Genomic DNA, 17,108 nt, shown 5'->3' with positions numbered 1-17,108 from the left:
ACTTGCTGCTGCCTAGCAGCCTACCGGACATCTGGGACATTTGGTTCACCACTCCTCAATAGAGTGGTCTCAAATACAAATCAGTTTAATTATGACGATGATGATGCAGCAGCAACAACAACAACAATAGTAACAACCGGTACTGCTTCTAAAAAACCACAATATGTAATATGCCACTGGAAAGATTTGGCTGCGGCGGCAGCAACAACAATAACAACAACAAAAACAACTACTGCTGGTACCATGCTTTCAAAAACAAAAATGTGCAACGAGCCACTAGAGAGAATCAGCACCATCAATCCACTTCTGATAAGCAATTAATGCTTCACGAGGCATGTATTCGGTCACTGTATGGCCGGCACCCTACGGGAAAATCATGGTTTAGGTTTAGTCATCCGCTAGTAAACAATGAAACAAATTCCGCTTCAGAAATATCAGATGTGCGTGGATTAGAAACTGATTACCTTGAACGTAGCAAATAATAGATTGTGATCAAACCTAATTGCATACCTGTTGGGAACAAATGTTTCACAAAAAAATAAAATGAACTTCAAGAAGAAGAAGAAGAAGAAGAGTGGTGTGTGTGCATGCATGTGCAACACTTTTGCATGCATATACATACATACATGCATACATCCATGCATATATGCATGTATGTATGTATGCATATATGCATGTTTATGTGTATGTATATGTTTGTGTTTGTGTGTATCTGTATACGTAAAGTAATACGAATATACCCTGCTATCTGGTTCTCAACAAACCATGGATGCCATTTCTCAATCACAGAATAGTTGAGTGCTCTAATCCATTGAAGTGTTGCAGTGTATGGCATAACCAAATCATGATCCCCACTGAAAGAGAGAGCAATTTTTATGTCATCAGCTGGATAAAGAATTCATAAAGAATGCAGATTATAAAGGAAAAATAAGCTATTGTATTAAGTTTATGAAGTACTATATATATTTACACAGTTTTGCTAAATCATATCAAGTTTCATATTTTTTATTCACACTAAACTTTCCTAAAATTGATCCAGGAGGATCATCTGATCTCTCATTGACTAATCTAGCCAGGGTGTGGACAAACTTCAGTGTAGGGTCTACCACATTCAGGACTTATTTGAGTACTAACATTTGGGGAAGCCAATACTTCTAATCAAGAAAAAATTTGGCCATGCAACTGAAGATGAAGTTAATGTAGGAGTCAGCAATTTAAAGTGGGCGTACAGGATTGCTGCATTTGGTATGCCTTTTGGGTGGCAATCCAAATTATTTTAGCAATCTATATTACCTTCTATAAGGCAATTTAGATAGTCTTGAGGAGAGATGGCTATCCAGATCACCACTTCTTTGGTAATATTATAATAAAAATTTTGGATAAAATTATTTCTCAAAAAAATCACAAAGCACTAGTGCTAATGCTCTTCTTTCTCTCTCTACCAATGGCTTTTCGCACCCAATCCTCCATCTCACTCCATGCCCACAGTTCACCACACCCCCAACCTATCGCTTCTCTATGCCACCACCAGACCCACACCACCTAGGAGAAAGAAGAGCACCAGAGCAAACATAGATTTTGAGAATTTTGATTCCACATTATCGATAATCTAATTGTTATATCAAACATATCAATTAAAATTTTTAGTAATTTTACTGCAACATTACCTACGTGTACCAAATACAGTAATCAATATTATTAGCGATTTAATTAATCGCAATCTATCGTGAAGGCAATCCATATTATCTTCCAAGATTGCCTGGTGATGCACCAAACACAACCCAATAAAGATCTTTTTTCTTCTCAATCTTGATTCTTCTAACATTTGGCATGGTAGGCTTGGTTATGTGAACTTTGATCAAATCAATCACATAACTAACTTAAATCTAATTTCTAAAATTTCTATAGATAAAATATCAAATGTGAAGTCTATGTTCAAGCCAAAGTACCTGTAAACCCTTCAAAGCAGTTCACAGAAGTTCAAATCTCCTTAATCATGTTCATAGTAACATGTGTGACTCTATCAAACTACCAACTTAAGAAGGTAATACTTAGTAATATTCATTGATGATTTCTTTATATTGTTACATATATCTAATCCAATCTAAAGGTGACATCTTAAATAGGTTCAAAAATTGAAGCTAAAATCCATATTAAAAAAAATCTTTAAAAGACTTAAGTCTGATCAAGGTGGAGAATATATACGTCAAACAAATAACTCTACTCTATCAAGAACAAGGATTATTTATGAGGAAACTCCTTACAACCCATAGTGCAATGGTGTAGTGGAATAGAAAAATTATATATTAATGGATATGGTTAACTCAATGTTAATTAGTTCAGGTACACCCAAAAATTGTAAAGAAAATGCCCTTTTAGTAGCCTATGACATCCTAAATAGAATACTTTTTAAGGATAACAATAAAATACCTTTTTAACTCTAGAAGGTGGAACTCCTAGGTTAGATTATCTTAATGTGTATGGTGCCTATCTAAGGTTGGTATGCCTAAACCAAAGAGAAAGACAATTGGCCTTAAAACAGTAGATACAATCTTTATAGGGTATTCCTTAAATAGTAGCAATAATAGGTTTTTAGTAATAAATTCTAAGATAATTGATATCTCTCTAATAATACTCTTGTAGAGGCTGGAGATGCTACTTATTTTGAAACTATATTTCCTTTAGAAAAACTAGTTCCATATGCAATTCAATGTAAACCATCCTCTAACCTTAGCCTTGTAAATCAGATGTTCCGTGTGAATTGCAAAAAAAAAAAAGAAGAAAAAGGCCTAAAATGGACCTTCAAAATCTAAAAGAAGCATAAGGACAAGAAAAGCAAAGAACCTTAAAGAAGGATTCTTTATTTATCTTGTTGAAGGTAAACCTTCCATTTATGCAGAGACAATATCTTCACTAGATGTCCCTTTTTGGAAGGAAACCATAAACTCTGAATTCAACTCTACAATCCAAAACCCAACCTAGATCTTAACTGATCTTTCTCGAGATTGTAAACCATTAGATTGTAAATAGATTTTCAGTAAGAAACTTAGACCTGATGGATCAATAGAAAATTATAAGGCTATATTAGTGGCTAAGGGGTATAACTAGAGAAAAGAGGTTGCATTTCTTTGATCCCTTTTCTCTTATGGCTATAATCACAACCCTTAGATCCCTTCTTGCTATTGCTTCCATCCATTAGTTGATTATTCATCAAACATATACAAAGGTTGCATTCCTAAATTATGTTCTAGATGAAGAGATCTAAATGAAAGAACCTGAAGAATTCATTGTAAAGGGATAAGAGAACAAAGTCTACAAACTTGTTAAGTCTATATACGGTCTAAAATAGACACCTAAACATTAGCATGATAAATTTAATAAAACAATCCTATCCTTTAGTTTCACTATCAATGATCATGACAAATATGTCTATCCCAAATCATAGATGATGATTGGATGATCCTTTGATCATACATTAATGATATTATAATCTTTTAACTTTTTTTTAAAAATCATAATTGAAGTCAAATAATCCTTTAGAAAACTTTTCATATGAAAGATTAAGGTGAAATGATGTTTTCCTGGGATGAAGATGATCAAATCCTGAAAGGATAGCTCTCTCTCCCTTGTCATTCTATTAAGAAAATGGTTTAAAACTTTGGATATTTAGATTGAAAACCTATATCCATTCCATACCGAACCGTATATACTGAACCGTCCGATGAGAACGAGACGGTTCGAATCAAAATACATGCTTGTCGAAAAAAAATAAGAAAGAGAAATAGAGAAAAGGAAAAAAAAAAAAAGGGATCCGGAGTCACGGATTGGCCGTCGGGCGACGGAACGGCCTCCCGCAGCTCCGCACGGGGAACAGGGGCAGATCACCCCTGTTTCTCAAAATTTTTTTTTAAAAAGTTTTTTCAAAACGAAGTCGGCAAGTGGTTTGCCGACTTCACTTAATTAAGTCGGCAAACCACTTGCCGACTTCATTTTGAAAAAGTTTTTTAAAAAAAAATTGAGAAACAGGGGCGGATCGCCCTGTTCCCGTGCGGAGCCGCGGGAGGCCGTTCTGCTGTCTGACGGCCACGGCTGTCCGTCGGAGGGCCTTCGATGGATTTCTCTCCCTCTTTTTCTTTCTCCTTCCTCTCTCTCTATTTCTCTCTCTTTCTCTCTTTTTCTTTCCCGATTTTCCCCTCCGACGGATTTCCCTCCTTTTTCTTTCTCCTTCCCTCTCTCTCTCTCTATTTCTCTCTCTTTCTCTCTTTTTCTTTCCCGATTTTCTTCATCGGTTCGCCTCGATTCGGAACGAAACGGAACAGAATGGAGCATCGTACCTCCATGCATCTATCGTAAAAACTGCTATATCACTCTCTATGATCTAGTATTCATCTTAAAAAGAATAGGATAAATCAGTTGATCAAATTAGATACTCTAAATCATTGATTTCTCTTATCTGTGCAAATAGGACAAGATCTAATATCTAGATTAAGTAGGTACACCTAAAATTTGAATCAATCTCATTGGAAGCTCTCGAGAGGGTTTTTCGATATCTTAAGAAAATCCTTGATCTCTTTCTCTTGTGTACACTAGATATCTTAGGTGATTGAGAGTTATAGTAATGCAAACTGAATTACCGAATCTAAAATGAACCACTGGATATTTTTTTCTTCTCACTAATGTACCATAGGTTGGGAATCATTCAGGCAGACCATTATATCCTAGAACATCACGGAGGTTGAGTTTGTTGCTTTAGGATACCACCTGTCTTGACATAGAGTAGATTAAAAATCTTATCTCAGAGCTATTATTAGTACCTAAACTAGTTACAGTTATATTTTAAATTTATTATGATACTAAGGCTATGATAGAATAGACTGATCAAAAAAGTACTAATAAAAAGATGAATCGACATATCTGACTTCATCATAAATTTATAAGATAACTCCAAAAGAATAATATAATTTGCTGGAAATTTGTCAAATTTAGAAAAATTTGGCAAATCAATTAACCAAGAATTTATCTAGGAGTGGAGTCCTAAAATCATTGAGGGGTATAGGGCTTATGCTCACTACTTGATCACTAACAGTGGATACCTAAGCTCTATGATGGGAGATCCCATAAGGGTTCAATATCATAGAAAACTAGAAATGAAATTGATTGAGTGACAATGTCTGTGTACATTCTTGAATATGTTTCCTCCAATTTTTATGATGAATGCTCATATCTATGATAAATAAACTAGAAAAGTTGAGCTATACTCTTAGTGAGTCTGAAATAGAAAATTTATAGGATGTTGTTACAAATATCCTGATAGGACTTACTTATGTGAAAATAGTTGTATAGGCCACAACTAGGGGTGCAGGGAGTTACCTTGATAAATTTTCAAAAAAAATCAAGATACTAAACACAATTGGTGCTGACCATATGAAGACCTAATTAATCCATTTTGCATGTACCATATGTAGAAGTCGAAGATAAAGGACCTAGTTCAAGGTTTAATCCACCATGGTTCCTTCAAATGGATATAATTAATACTAAATGAGGTTCAAATCCATATGACACCTCACTTATTGCACAGTATAAGTTGCCTGGTTATACTTTTTTATATTTTATTAAAGTTTAAATATTTAGTGGGCGATTGTTATAAATTTTAATTTAAGAAAAGATTTAAATTTTGAAGGATCCTTATCCACCTTCATTTTAGTTTTTTCAAAAGATCTAAAGCTCTTTCCTGTTTTTAGTCCCTTGTTGGATATGTAAAAGCAAGGTCTCTTGCTTTTATAGAAATTCCCTCCTTTGAAGCCCAAGTCAACTATGCCATGCCATGCATGTCATGTGGCGAGGCAAAATAAGATGTGTCGACATGGCATGCATGGATGGATTGCATATGCATCATGTTTTGCCACACGCCTCTCCATTTGAAATTTAATTTAATCTTCTTCTGAAATAGTATGCCACTTTGGAAGCACATATCTATTTCTGAAAGATTGTCACTTTGGAAAAAGGCACGCATTTGTTTCCAAAGAGATATAGGGTCTTGAAAGAGATATAATGCTTTGGAGATATTACATCACTTCAATCACCCAATTAATCTATAAAATGGCTCTAGGTCTTGGATCCCCATCACCAACACTTCATACCATCACAATCACATCTCCCTTTGTTACTAAGTCCAATAGAGTCTCTTTCCACTCTTCTAATTTAGAGATAGAGAAAGCTCTTCCTGTCAGCTAAATTTGAAATCCGAGATAGAAAGTTCTTCCACTCTAAGATAGAGATTCCCCCTCTCTTTTCCACTAAACATTTTCTCTTTTTTTGCAATCTTTTATTTGTGTAACTAAAGGAGTTGATTGGGTCTAGCCTCTCAAGCAATCATACTCGTTAGAAGAGGATCGGACCAAGTCATGTTATTATACCTTGGGAACAAGATCACTGTAGATTTGCATGAGGTGGCGAACCACATTCTTTAGGCAATATTCTTTAACACACTTCAATCCAGACAAGCTATCTATTAATTTGATTTTCAAAGTTTTCTAGTTATAAAATTTAATTGCGATCATTATTTTATTGAAATATAGCAATTTTTTAGGTGTCAGATACTGCCAATAGTTTCTTCTCTCCTTGATTCTCTTTACAATCATCTTTGCCATGTATATTTTTTTTATTTAATGAAATACCGGTGAGAGGACCTCTCCCTTATCCTTACAAAAAAAAATGTCTCAAACCCAGTTGCTATCACTAAATTCAACAAGGTTGATATAATAAGAGATCCCAAGGTACACCAAACTCAACTGTAACTATTAGGTGGATAAGATTTCTTTTGGCTATTGATATTTTCAATGTAGTGGCTTATAAGGCTCATCTCAAGAATAACACTTGCTCTTGTATATGCCAAGTAATGTACATTACTTAGTGTATAAAGGGGGTTTAATACATCATCTCCTTCTCCATGCTTCTAAAATTTGCCAACATCCTTCTCTACTTGTTTTGTGTTTGTCTCAAGGTAAAATCTAGAATTTATCATTATAATTGACATCACGACTTCATTAAGAAAATGTATGAACTATATAAATGCATGCATGTACCATAACATATACATGCTTCTTTATGGGAATTATGAAAGCAACAAAGGTTTTATCAACCCATATTTCTCCAAAGTTCTTGTGCATAACTTTACACCTGCATGCTTAAAAATCTTGGTTAATTTAGACTATTGGTTATATTGAATTCCTTAATTTTGTTATAGGCAAAATCTTAAACAACATTAATAGTATTTATGCTATGTGAAAGGATTGCAAAGGAAATTATCAAAGAGCTCTTATAGTTGGGGTCAAGATTTTAAATCTCATGAGACAAAGGTGTCCTGATTTCTCCATAGAACGGGATGCCCCGCTATCCTATTCTGTCTTGCTAGCGGTCCGATCATGTGATCCAGTAGATATCCTCCATCTCTCTCTCCTAATTCTTTTCTTTTTTATTTTCTTCTTTCTTTTTCTTCTACCTTCCTTTCTCTCGCTTTCTTTTTCTTTCTTTCCTTACCCCTTTCTTTCTTTTTTTATTTTTCTTCTTTCTTGCTTTCTTTTTCTTCTCTTTTCCTTTATTTCTTTCATTTTTTTTCATTTTCTTTTCTTTCCTTTCATTTTTTTCTTTTCTTCATCTTTCCTTCCTTTCTTTTCTCTTTTTTCTTCTTCCTTGCACAGATGGGTTTCGGAGTCCCGACCCTGTCTTGATCCTATTTTTTTATAGGATCGGGATGGGATGGCTAGGACACCCCCCATCCTGCTAGGATGTAAAACCTTGGTTGGGGTTAGTATTTCAGGTTATGGTAAAATGGATCAATTAGACATGATAATAACTACTGAAAAGTCATTTCCTTCCAAAGCTAATGAGAAGTACCTGCAATAATTTTTAAAAAAACCTAAGCTTTCAAATAGCTAGAGAGAAACTACCAAACTCATGACACATAGGATCACCATTGTACAAACCATGGAGATTCTGATTTGTTAAGACTAAGTTTTTGGAGTTGCCATGCTATGTTTTTTGGTAATGAAACTTAGTTTTTTTGCTGTGATCCTACATTAGTTTTGATATGTACTTGATATAATAAGTACCCTTCTATCATTGAAATTCAATTTTGATGTAAAGCTATGCCCAAGTTTGATACACATAAAAAAAAATGGAAAAAAAAAAACAAATATATGATGAATTTGAGCATTAGATTATATCAATGATCTATTGAATTAATAAATTGAAATAGTTCTAGTGTATAACTATAGCCATACCTATAAAAGAAAGCTCTATAACCTTTCATTGTGAGGTTCAAATGGTATGATGTCAAACTAAAATGTTCCTCTCATATCTTATTCTCTTTGTGCATCTTCTCCATGGTCCGGACACTTCGACCTATATAATGAAAAAACCATGATCAGAGAAAGGTACACGATAATTTGAATCATTATGCACACTGAAACAACAAGAATCCTCAATCCTAAAATTAAATTGCATATATTGCTGCAACTTAGAATCACAATAAAGAAACTTGGTGTGCTCCTGACAGAAATGAATATGCTATGGCCTCCAAATAACATTAAATCTGAAAACTATAGAAATTAAATATTTATTACTTTTTCATGCAATATGTACTTTCTTTGTTATTTGGACCTAGCAAGATCATAATATCTAACACATGTTTGTCTCTTTCATACATAAAATATAGAAAGGTAACGAAAGTAACTTTAGTATATTTAAATTCCATTTGTAATTTGAGCACCATATGAATCTTTTGATTATATCTTTTTTATATTCAAACAATTCCATTGGAAACCAGTTTTCATGGTAAATTTTGGAATTGATATCTTTATTATGTTCAAACAATTACATTAGAAAACAATTTTCATGGTAAATTTGGGGATTGTTCTTATTTAGGACTGAATTAGTTCAAAACATGCAAAATACTCCATTATCTCCTATTGCTATTTTTATCTCCTGGGAACCATTGACTACCACACATCTTTTCTGCTCTTGATTTCATCATACATTAACAACAGAAGCAATATATCAACTATTAGAATTTCATAGCATACCAACAACAACAAGATTATTTTTGAATTCCCAAGGTGTGCTTTTTCATGACCAGGTTTAATGGAAGATCCATATCTCATCCAACCTTCCCATCAATTGGCCTACCATTCAGTAGATACAACATGTACATATCAATACATAGTTTTCTAGGACGTTACTAGTACAATAGAGCAGTCTGCAAGTTGGTACCATATGTGTTGTCTCAGACTACTACTGTGTACCAACATGTGTTCTCTGCAAGGTATATACGTAGCTGTTGCTGTCACCATTCCATGTTAGATAGAAGTGAGAGACCATTTGAGACAACATTTGCAGTTTCAGCCAAAGCTAATATGTTTTTGTTGAAATGGATAGGTATTGTTGGTGCAAAAATCCATTTACACCGGAGAAGCTGGAGTCGAGGAAGTCGCGGTCACCGTCGGGACCTGCAAAGAAAGTCTAAACCGGAGGTGGGGTTGCTCCGTCAAGACCCTCCGACGCTCAAGTCAGTTCTCTGCCTCAACAAGGATGGAGTGCTCGAACGGGGAATTTAGCAGAGTTTTTAGATGAAAGATGAGAGCTTGGAGAATAATGCATCTGGGTCCCCCTTTTTATAGGCGGAGGGGGTAACGGATTGATGGCGACGTTTGTAACCGCCTGTCAGTGCGCTGTTCGGGGCCAGGAGGGGTCTGTTATGAGGAGTAGTGGAGCGGGACTGTGGCCATTACCATGGCCTGCCACGTGGAGCCTGTTGTAGGTAGTGGAGCGGCGTCCGTTGTCGTCAATTGTCAGGGAGTAGTGGAGCCATGCAGCACCCGCCGCAGGGAGTGGAGCAGAATCATGGCCGTTAATACAGCCTGTCAGGGAGTAATGGGGTCACGTAGGGTCCGCCGCAGGGAGTGGAGCAGTGCTGTGACCGTTACTGCGGCCTGTCAGGGAGTGATGGAGCGGCGCGGAATCCGCCGCAGGAAGTGGGGCCGGATCGTGACCGTTATTGTGGCTGGGGAGTGCAGATCCGTCGGCTGAAGCTCGCAGTGGTCGGAGCTGATGACGGAGTTCGGCTCCCGTAGGAGTCCGGGCGGAGTCCTCTCAGAGTTGAAGTCACGGGCGGAGCCCGGCTCCCGTAGGGGTCCGGGCGAAGTCCCCTGCAACTAAAGTCAGGTGCGAAGTCCGGCTCCCGTAGGAGTCCGGACGGATCTTACCGGCAATCGAAGTTAGCGACGGAGCCGGGCTCCCGTGGGAGTCCGGGCGGAGTCCCCCTTGCGGTTGAAGTTGTCGGCGGAGTCCGGCTCCCGTAGGAGTCCGGACAAAGTCTGTCTGCAGCCGTTGGAGCCGAGGGCGAAGCCCGGCTCCCGTAGGAGTTCGGGCGGAGTCTTCCTGCAATTAAAGTGAAAGGCGAGGTCCGGCTCCCGTAGGAGTCCGGACAGGGCTTACCAGCAGTTGACGTTGAGGACGGAGCCCGACTCCCGTAGGAGTCCGAGCGGAGTCCACTTGCGGTTGAAGTTGTCGGCGGAGTCCGGCTCCTGTAGGAGTCCGGACGAAGTCTGTCTGCAGTCGTTGGAGTCGAGGGCGAAGCCCGGCTCCCGTAGGAGTCCGGGCGGAGTCTTCCTGCAATTAAAGTCAAAGGCGAGGTCTGGCTCCCGTAGGAGTCCGGACAGGGCTTACCAGCAGTTGACGTTGAGGACGGAGCCCTGCTCCCGTAGGAGTCCGGGCGGAGTCCACTTGCGGTTGAAGTTGTCGGCGGAGTCCGGCTCCCGTAGGAGTCCGGACGAAGTCTGTCTGCAGTCGTTGGAGTTGAGGGAGAAGCCCGACTCCCGTAGGAGTCCGGGCGGAGTCTTCCTGCAATTAAAGTCAAAGGCGAGGTCCGGCTCCCGTAGGAGTCCGGACAGGGCTTACCAGTAGTTGACGTTGAGGACGGAGCCCGGCTCCCGTAGGAGTCCGGGCGGAGTCCACTTGCGGTTGAAGTTGTCGGCGGAGTCCGGCTCCCGTAGGAGTCCGGATGAAGTCTGTCTGCAGTCGTTGGAGTCGAGGGCGAAGTCCGGCTCCCGTAGGAGTCCGGGCGGAGTCTTCCTGCAATTAAAGTTAAAGGCGAGGTCCGGCTCCCGTAGGAGTCCGGACAGGGCTTACCAGCAGTTGACGTTGAGGACGGAGCCCGGCTCCTGTAGGAGTCCGGGCGGAGTCCACTTGCGGTTGAAGTTGTCGGTGGAGTCCGGCTCCCGTAGGAGTCCGGACGAAGTCTGTCTACAGTCGTTGGAGTCGAGGGTGAAGCCCAGCTCCCGTAGGAGTCCGGGCGGAGTCTTTCTGCAATTAAAGTCAAAGGCGAGGTCCGGCTCCCGTAGGAGTCCGGACAGGGCTTACCAGTAGTTGACGTTGAGGACGGAGCCCGGCTCCTGTAGGAGTCCGGGTGGAGTCCACTTGCGGTTGAAGTTGTCGGCGGAGTCCAGCTCCCGTAGGAGTCCAGACGAAGTCTGTCTGCAGTCGTTGGAGTCGAGGGTGAAGCCCGGCTCCCGTAGGAGTCCGGGCGGAGTCTTCCTGCAATTAAAGTCAAAGGCGAGGTCTGGCTCCCGTAGGAGTCCGGATAGGGCTTACCAGCAGTTGACGTTGAGGATGGAGCCCGGCTCCCGTAGGAGTCCGAGCGGAGTCCACTTGCGGTTGATGTTGTCGGCGGAGTCCTGCTCCCGTAGGAGTCCGGACGAAGTCTGTCTGCAGTCGTTGGAGTCGAGGGCGAAGCCCGGCTCCCGTAGGAGTCCGGGCGGAGTCTTCCTGCAATTAAAGTCAAAGGCGAGGTCCGGCTCCCGTAGGAGTCCGGATAGGGCTTACCAGCAGTTGACGTTGAGGACGGAGCCCGGCTCCCATAGGAGTCCGGGCGGAGTCCACTTGCGGTTGAAGTTGTCGGCGGAGTCCGGCTCCCGTAGGAGTCCGGACGAAGTCTTTCTGCAGTCGTTGGAGTCGAGGGTGAAGCCCGGCTCCCGTAGGAGTCCGAGCGGAGTCTTCCTGCAATTAAAGTCAAAGGCGAGGTCCGGCTCCCGTAGGAGTCCGGACAGAGCTTACCAGCAGTTGACGTTGAGGACGAAGCCCGACTCCCGTAGGAGTCCGGGCGGAGTCCACTTGCGGTTGAAGTTGTCGACGGAGTCCGGCTCCCGTAGGAGTCCGGACGAAGTCTGTCTGCAGTCGTTGGAGTCGAGGACGAAGTCCGGCTCTCGTAGGAGTCCGGACGGAGTCTTCCTGCAATTAAAGTTGGCGATGGAGCCCGGCTCCCGTGGGAGTCCGGGCGGCGTCCCTCCTCGATGTCGGAATCGTGGCGGAGTCGTTGATTCTGTTGAGAACTTCGGCTGTGGGTATTTTATACCCAACAGGTATCAATGAAAGTAAATCAAGAATTGCTCAAGTTCCAATGATTTCAATTAGTTTTGATTGATTTATTTTTTGGCCTACCTTCAACAGATTTGGCCCAAAAATTGACTTGAGCAAGAAAGATATAAGCAGTGTTTGCCATACTGCCCCATACCATCCAATATGGTGCATATCATATCATACCAATACCATTTTAGCATGTTGTACCATGCCACATCATACTGTACCCTATGTCGTACCGATCCATACCATATACTGATATTGTAAAAGGATGGTATCGGTACAAGTTCGATACTAAGATGGCAAACCTTGGATATAAGTTTAAAATTCTAATATTTTGGATTTTATTGATTTCTGTTTTGAGCTTAGATTACTTATGGCCATAGGTAATGAAGTTCCCCCTTAGAAGCATTAATTTTCACAAAACTAAATTTCAATTTGTGAGATATAAGTGCATTAACAAGAAACAGTGTTATGCTATGCAAATATCGTCTGAGCAAAATTAGTGCATCACAATTAACTTGTTAATTTTTATGGTCTAAATTCATGCATGAGCAAGAGACTCTAGATTTTAGTGACACGGCATGAAATGTTTGTACAAATAATCCAAAGTGCACAAATAGGATATGCACACAAAAGTAGAAATGTTATGTATATCTGGTATACTAGATTCCAATTAAATAATATATGCTATTTCCTAAAAGTTAAAATTGGTGCTCTATCTATTTGATAAGTAGCATTACTTTTGTCATTTTCTTTTCTATATTTTAGAATTTCTTGTAACCATATAGTTCATAATTTTTAACAATTTTGAATTGTTTCAATTTATCAAACCTATATGTAACTGCTGCACAGGTTACAAATAATATGATTCAATGTTGTAATGATATCTAATATAATTGATTTATTTTTACTATTACTTAAAAAGTGTGTTTTTTACTTTTAATACTTTTAATATTTTTCATCCTAAATAGATATCCTGAAATGAAACTTCCTGTTTTGAGGGCAATCCTGAAGCAAAACTGTATGTAAAAACCAAACTCCTGTTGCATGGTTGAAGCAGCAACAACAATCATGATATTGGATCTTTATCCCAGAATCCTTTCTCACTCAAAATGGTCCAGATGTCTTCCTCATTGATCTTTTTATCATAACTTTTTTGATATTTTTATCATAATTTTTTTGTGGATCTGAATGCCCACTCTGTACATCAAATATCAAACATTAGAAGACAATGTAAGCCTTTTATCCAGATGAGCCCTACTTCAAGTCAATGTTGATCAATGGAAAGAAAAGAAACTATCTGATAATAAACACCATAGGTGCGATCTAGATCCCAAGTACATTGAAGCTATGTAGGACTTTTGGATGATTCATGTGTGGACGAGGTGTCCACAAGATTTATCACAGAGGGGAGTTCTTCTACAGCTTTACCAGCATGAGGATGGTTTTGACTCATTGTCATTTAATGCTTGATCATCCAGATTATGATTTGTTATACTAAACTATCCAATCTTCAAGCTGAATCCATATCCCACTTGCACAAATGGCTCAAATGGACAAATAGTTTTAGACTAGTATAGTCAATTCATGTACACAAAATATGCATGTCTATTCCTAGGCTCTCTCATGACTTGCATGTTGTTACTAAATGTTAAAAATTTAAGATATAATGATGACAAAATAAACTTTACAACATGCTTGCATGTGAAAACGATGGTTCTAGACTATTTCTTTTTAAAGAAAATCATCAGTGGCTAAATCAACTTTGCAATTGATCTTGATTTTCTTTCTTTCTTTCTTTGTTTTTTTTTTTGGGTGTGTGAATGTGCGTCCCTATATATGTGCACGCAGGCGCACGTGTGTGTGTGTGAAAATAAATTGTTCCAAACTTTTTCTTTTAAAGAACATCATAAGCAATTGTACTTGGCTTGATGCAGTATATCTTTCCCCAGCTTCACAGCCTTCAGAATACCTACAAATCTGTGAAAAATCTCATCTTATGAACACATTATTTAAATATAGGTCATCAAACAATGAAGACAATATGGTTCTCGTTTCCCACATCCATTAATACCTGTTAGGATACTCCCATATCATATCTGTAGGATAAGCCCCAGACAGGGGGCAAAGCAAGGATAGGTGTAGAGGCAGGAGACAAGAAATTAACTAAACCAGAAGGGCTGGGAAGTGCAGTCCCGATGCTTTCAGATGCCAAACAGGATTGCAATATCCTGTTCAAACTCAACAGTTCCAATCCCTTCATTCCCTGCCCCTGTACAACCTCCTCAATTTTCATTAATGGAGGGATGCTCCATGAGAAACATATGTGAGCATCCAAACAAGCCAATTGCTAAAAGCTCTCGCCAAATAATTCTGAGGATAGCATGTAATAATATGTGAAGCATTGTAAACGGATGGTTATCTTCCAAAAGACCAAAATTGTTGGGAGATAACTCTATATAGCACAAGTAGTGTGAATCCATTTTATTGTTACAGAACACAGTTCATACCGGCATTGCATGCAAAGCTTGCCTTGAGTTTTCAGCGTCAAACAATCTTTCTGGAATCAGTTCATAGACCTGTAGTGAATAATGGAAGTCCATGTCATCAACAAACATATTGTAGTCAAGAGCTTAACACTTAGCCTTTTCCATCAATATGCTTTAAAGAATTTATTAGCTACTCTGTCGTGAAGTGCGAATCACTGCAATATAGTTCTCTACAAAGTTTAGTTTAATGTAAGTAGTTTCTGTTTCCGCAAAGTTTTCTCAAAAATGTGCACTAAAATGAACATAAGCTTGGTTTAATAACAAAAATTTTCCTTCCATTTGAAAAGATTCTTACAGAATATCAATGTTGAACTAATCGTAAAGCACAGTAATAATAGAGCTTAAAAGAAAAAAAAGAGTTACTAACATGGCAATATATGCTATATTCAGTTTTGCCTTCCAGATTCTCATACATCCTGATATTTTCATATGGACTGTCTTCCAGGCTGAGTCCCATGTGAAAATGGCAGGGTAGGAAAAGAATATGCTCTTTATTCATACCTTCGATATGCTGCAGTTGAGAAGTAAAATTGGTTAATAGCTAAAACAGTCTGCGAAGAATCAGATTCTTTGCTTTACCATCTGAAATATCTCCAAGTTCTTCTGGCAATCAGGGTTGCTATTGTTCCAATACTTTCCATTACAAGAATCAACCAGATCCTGTTTCATTTGTGGATAATGAGACATTGAAGGTGATACCATGACACAAATGTGCAGATGCGCATGGCTGAATTTTTATAGATGTGCAAGAACTTCTGAAGATCGGAGGTAAAGAAATATAACATTATATAGAAAACTCACCGTGTATAATTCATCTGAAATGAGTCCCAACCGATATGCATAAGGTACCATAGCATTGTTTTCCACATCTATGTCAATAGCTGCATTACCTAACAAGTAGCCCTGCAACAACAGCAAGAAAAGGGAAGCATTTTAGGATTTAGAAAGGTGGAAGTGTAGATACATGTTGCAGAAACAATCCTACTACTGCCTATTTGAAGTGGACAATCAAGGAAAAGCAACAATAGTCTCAGCATTCCAGCTTCATTATACTGAACGACCATTTGTTTCATTACTCGATGATGGTAAATGCCAGCACCTGATGACTAAAGTTCCAAGTAGTCTTATTGCATTTGCTACATACCATAAGCCACCCTTGCATGATCGAAAAACTCCAACCATGAAGACATTATAAATTTACGTTTCAACAGGCACGTACTACCAACATGACAACCACTATAATTGTGTACAGCATTACTTAACCTTGAAATTTATTGTTGGTCCTCGCCCGGCTTCAATTCCTAACAAACATGAACAAGTGTAGAAAATGAAAAGCACGTGATATTGCCATGCATTTCATGGCAATGCATGTAAAGAAATGTGAAAGGCCACGTAGAAGAATCATCTTATTTATGACCAATATATAGAGAATAAAGGTATTAGGCTGCATGGGCTTACCATTGACCATCTTCTGTGCTAGTACCGGTACTATTACACCACTATAGGAGCATGCAGCCAAATATAAAGGATTTGGAAGGAACTCAGGGTATTCAGAAAACCACTAAACAGCATCACATATTAGTAACATGAAGTTGATTGAATCCATGAAATTAAAATTATGAGCTTCTTCTGACCTTTATAACAAATTCATACAAATCTGAAATTGTATCAGAATCATTTGTAACATAGCCTTCACTAGTGTCAGCATAAGAATATCCAACTCCTACCGGAGAATCCATGAAAAGAACACTGGATACCTATGCCAGAAAGTTTAATTAATGTTTCAACATGAAAGTGGCAATTCTTGGTAAAATATGCACAAGCAAAATAAACAATCTAACATGGCATGTAGTTCACAAACCAAGTCAAAGGAGTAATGAGTTCATATTCTACTCAGTCAGAAAAATGACAGCAAGGTTTAGTTCATGATTGACAAATTCAAGAATTATTAAGTCCATGTTATACAACCCACATTGATAGGATATCGAAACATAGTCAGATTGCAAGTCAAAATTCATCTCAAATCAAAATATTTTTCTCAAAGATATATTTCATATTTCAAATTGAATAATTTATAAAATCATGTGACATCGTAATCAATCAAGTATGATCCATATTAAATTTAATATGTTCGATCATGGA

At 38.8% G+C, this 17,108-nt stretch overlaps 1 protein-coding gene across 1 annotated transcript in view; it reads right to left on the bottom strand.

Annotated features, from left to right (window-relative positions):
* Positions 1–141: 141 nt before the first annotated feature.
* The window catches only part of LOC105061309 (serine carboxypeptidase 1), a 53,031-nt gene continuing 36,064 nt past the window's right edge, over positions 142–17,108 (bottom strand). The window contains 12 exon segments of the mRNA XM_073250844.1: positions 142–363; positions 465–510; positions 741–854; positions 8,283–8,343; positions 8,346–8,403; positions 14,928–14,996; positions 15,334–15,477; positions 15,546–15,626; positions 15,768–15,869; positions 16,230–16,267; positions 16,425–16,527; positions 16,601–16,723. Of these exon segments, the coding sequence (XP_073106945.1) occupies positions 277–363; positions 465–510; positions 741–854; positions 8,283–8,343; positions 8,346–8,403; positions 14,928–14,996; positions 15,334–15,477; positions 15,546–15,626; positions 15,768–15,869; positions 16,230–16,267; positions 16,425–16,527; positions 16,601–16,723 (1,026 nt within the window). The 3' untranslated portion in view covers positions 142–276.

The sequence above is a fragment of the Elaeis guineensis genome, chromosome 1 (genome assembly GCF_000442705.2).
Source record: "Elaeis guineensis isolate ETL-2024a chromosome 1, EG11, whole genome shotgun sequence".
Taxonomy (NCBI): domain Eukaryota; kingdom Viridiplantae; phylum Streptophyta; class Magnoliopsida; order Arecales; family Arecaceae; genus Elaeis; species Elaeis guineensis.
The sequence above is the reverse complement of the archived record's forward strand: the minus strand, read 5'-3'. Positions and strand labels throughout refer to the sequence as shown.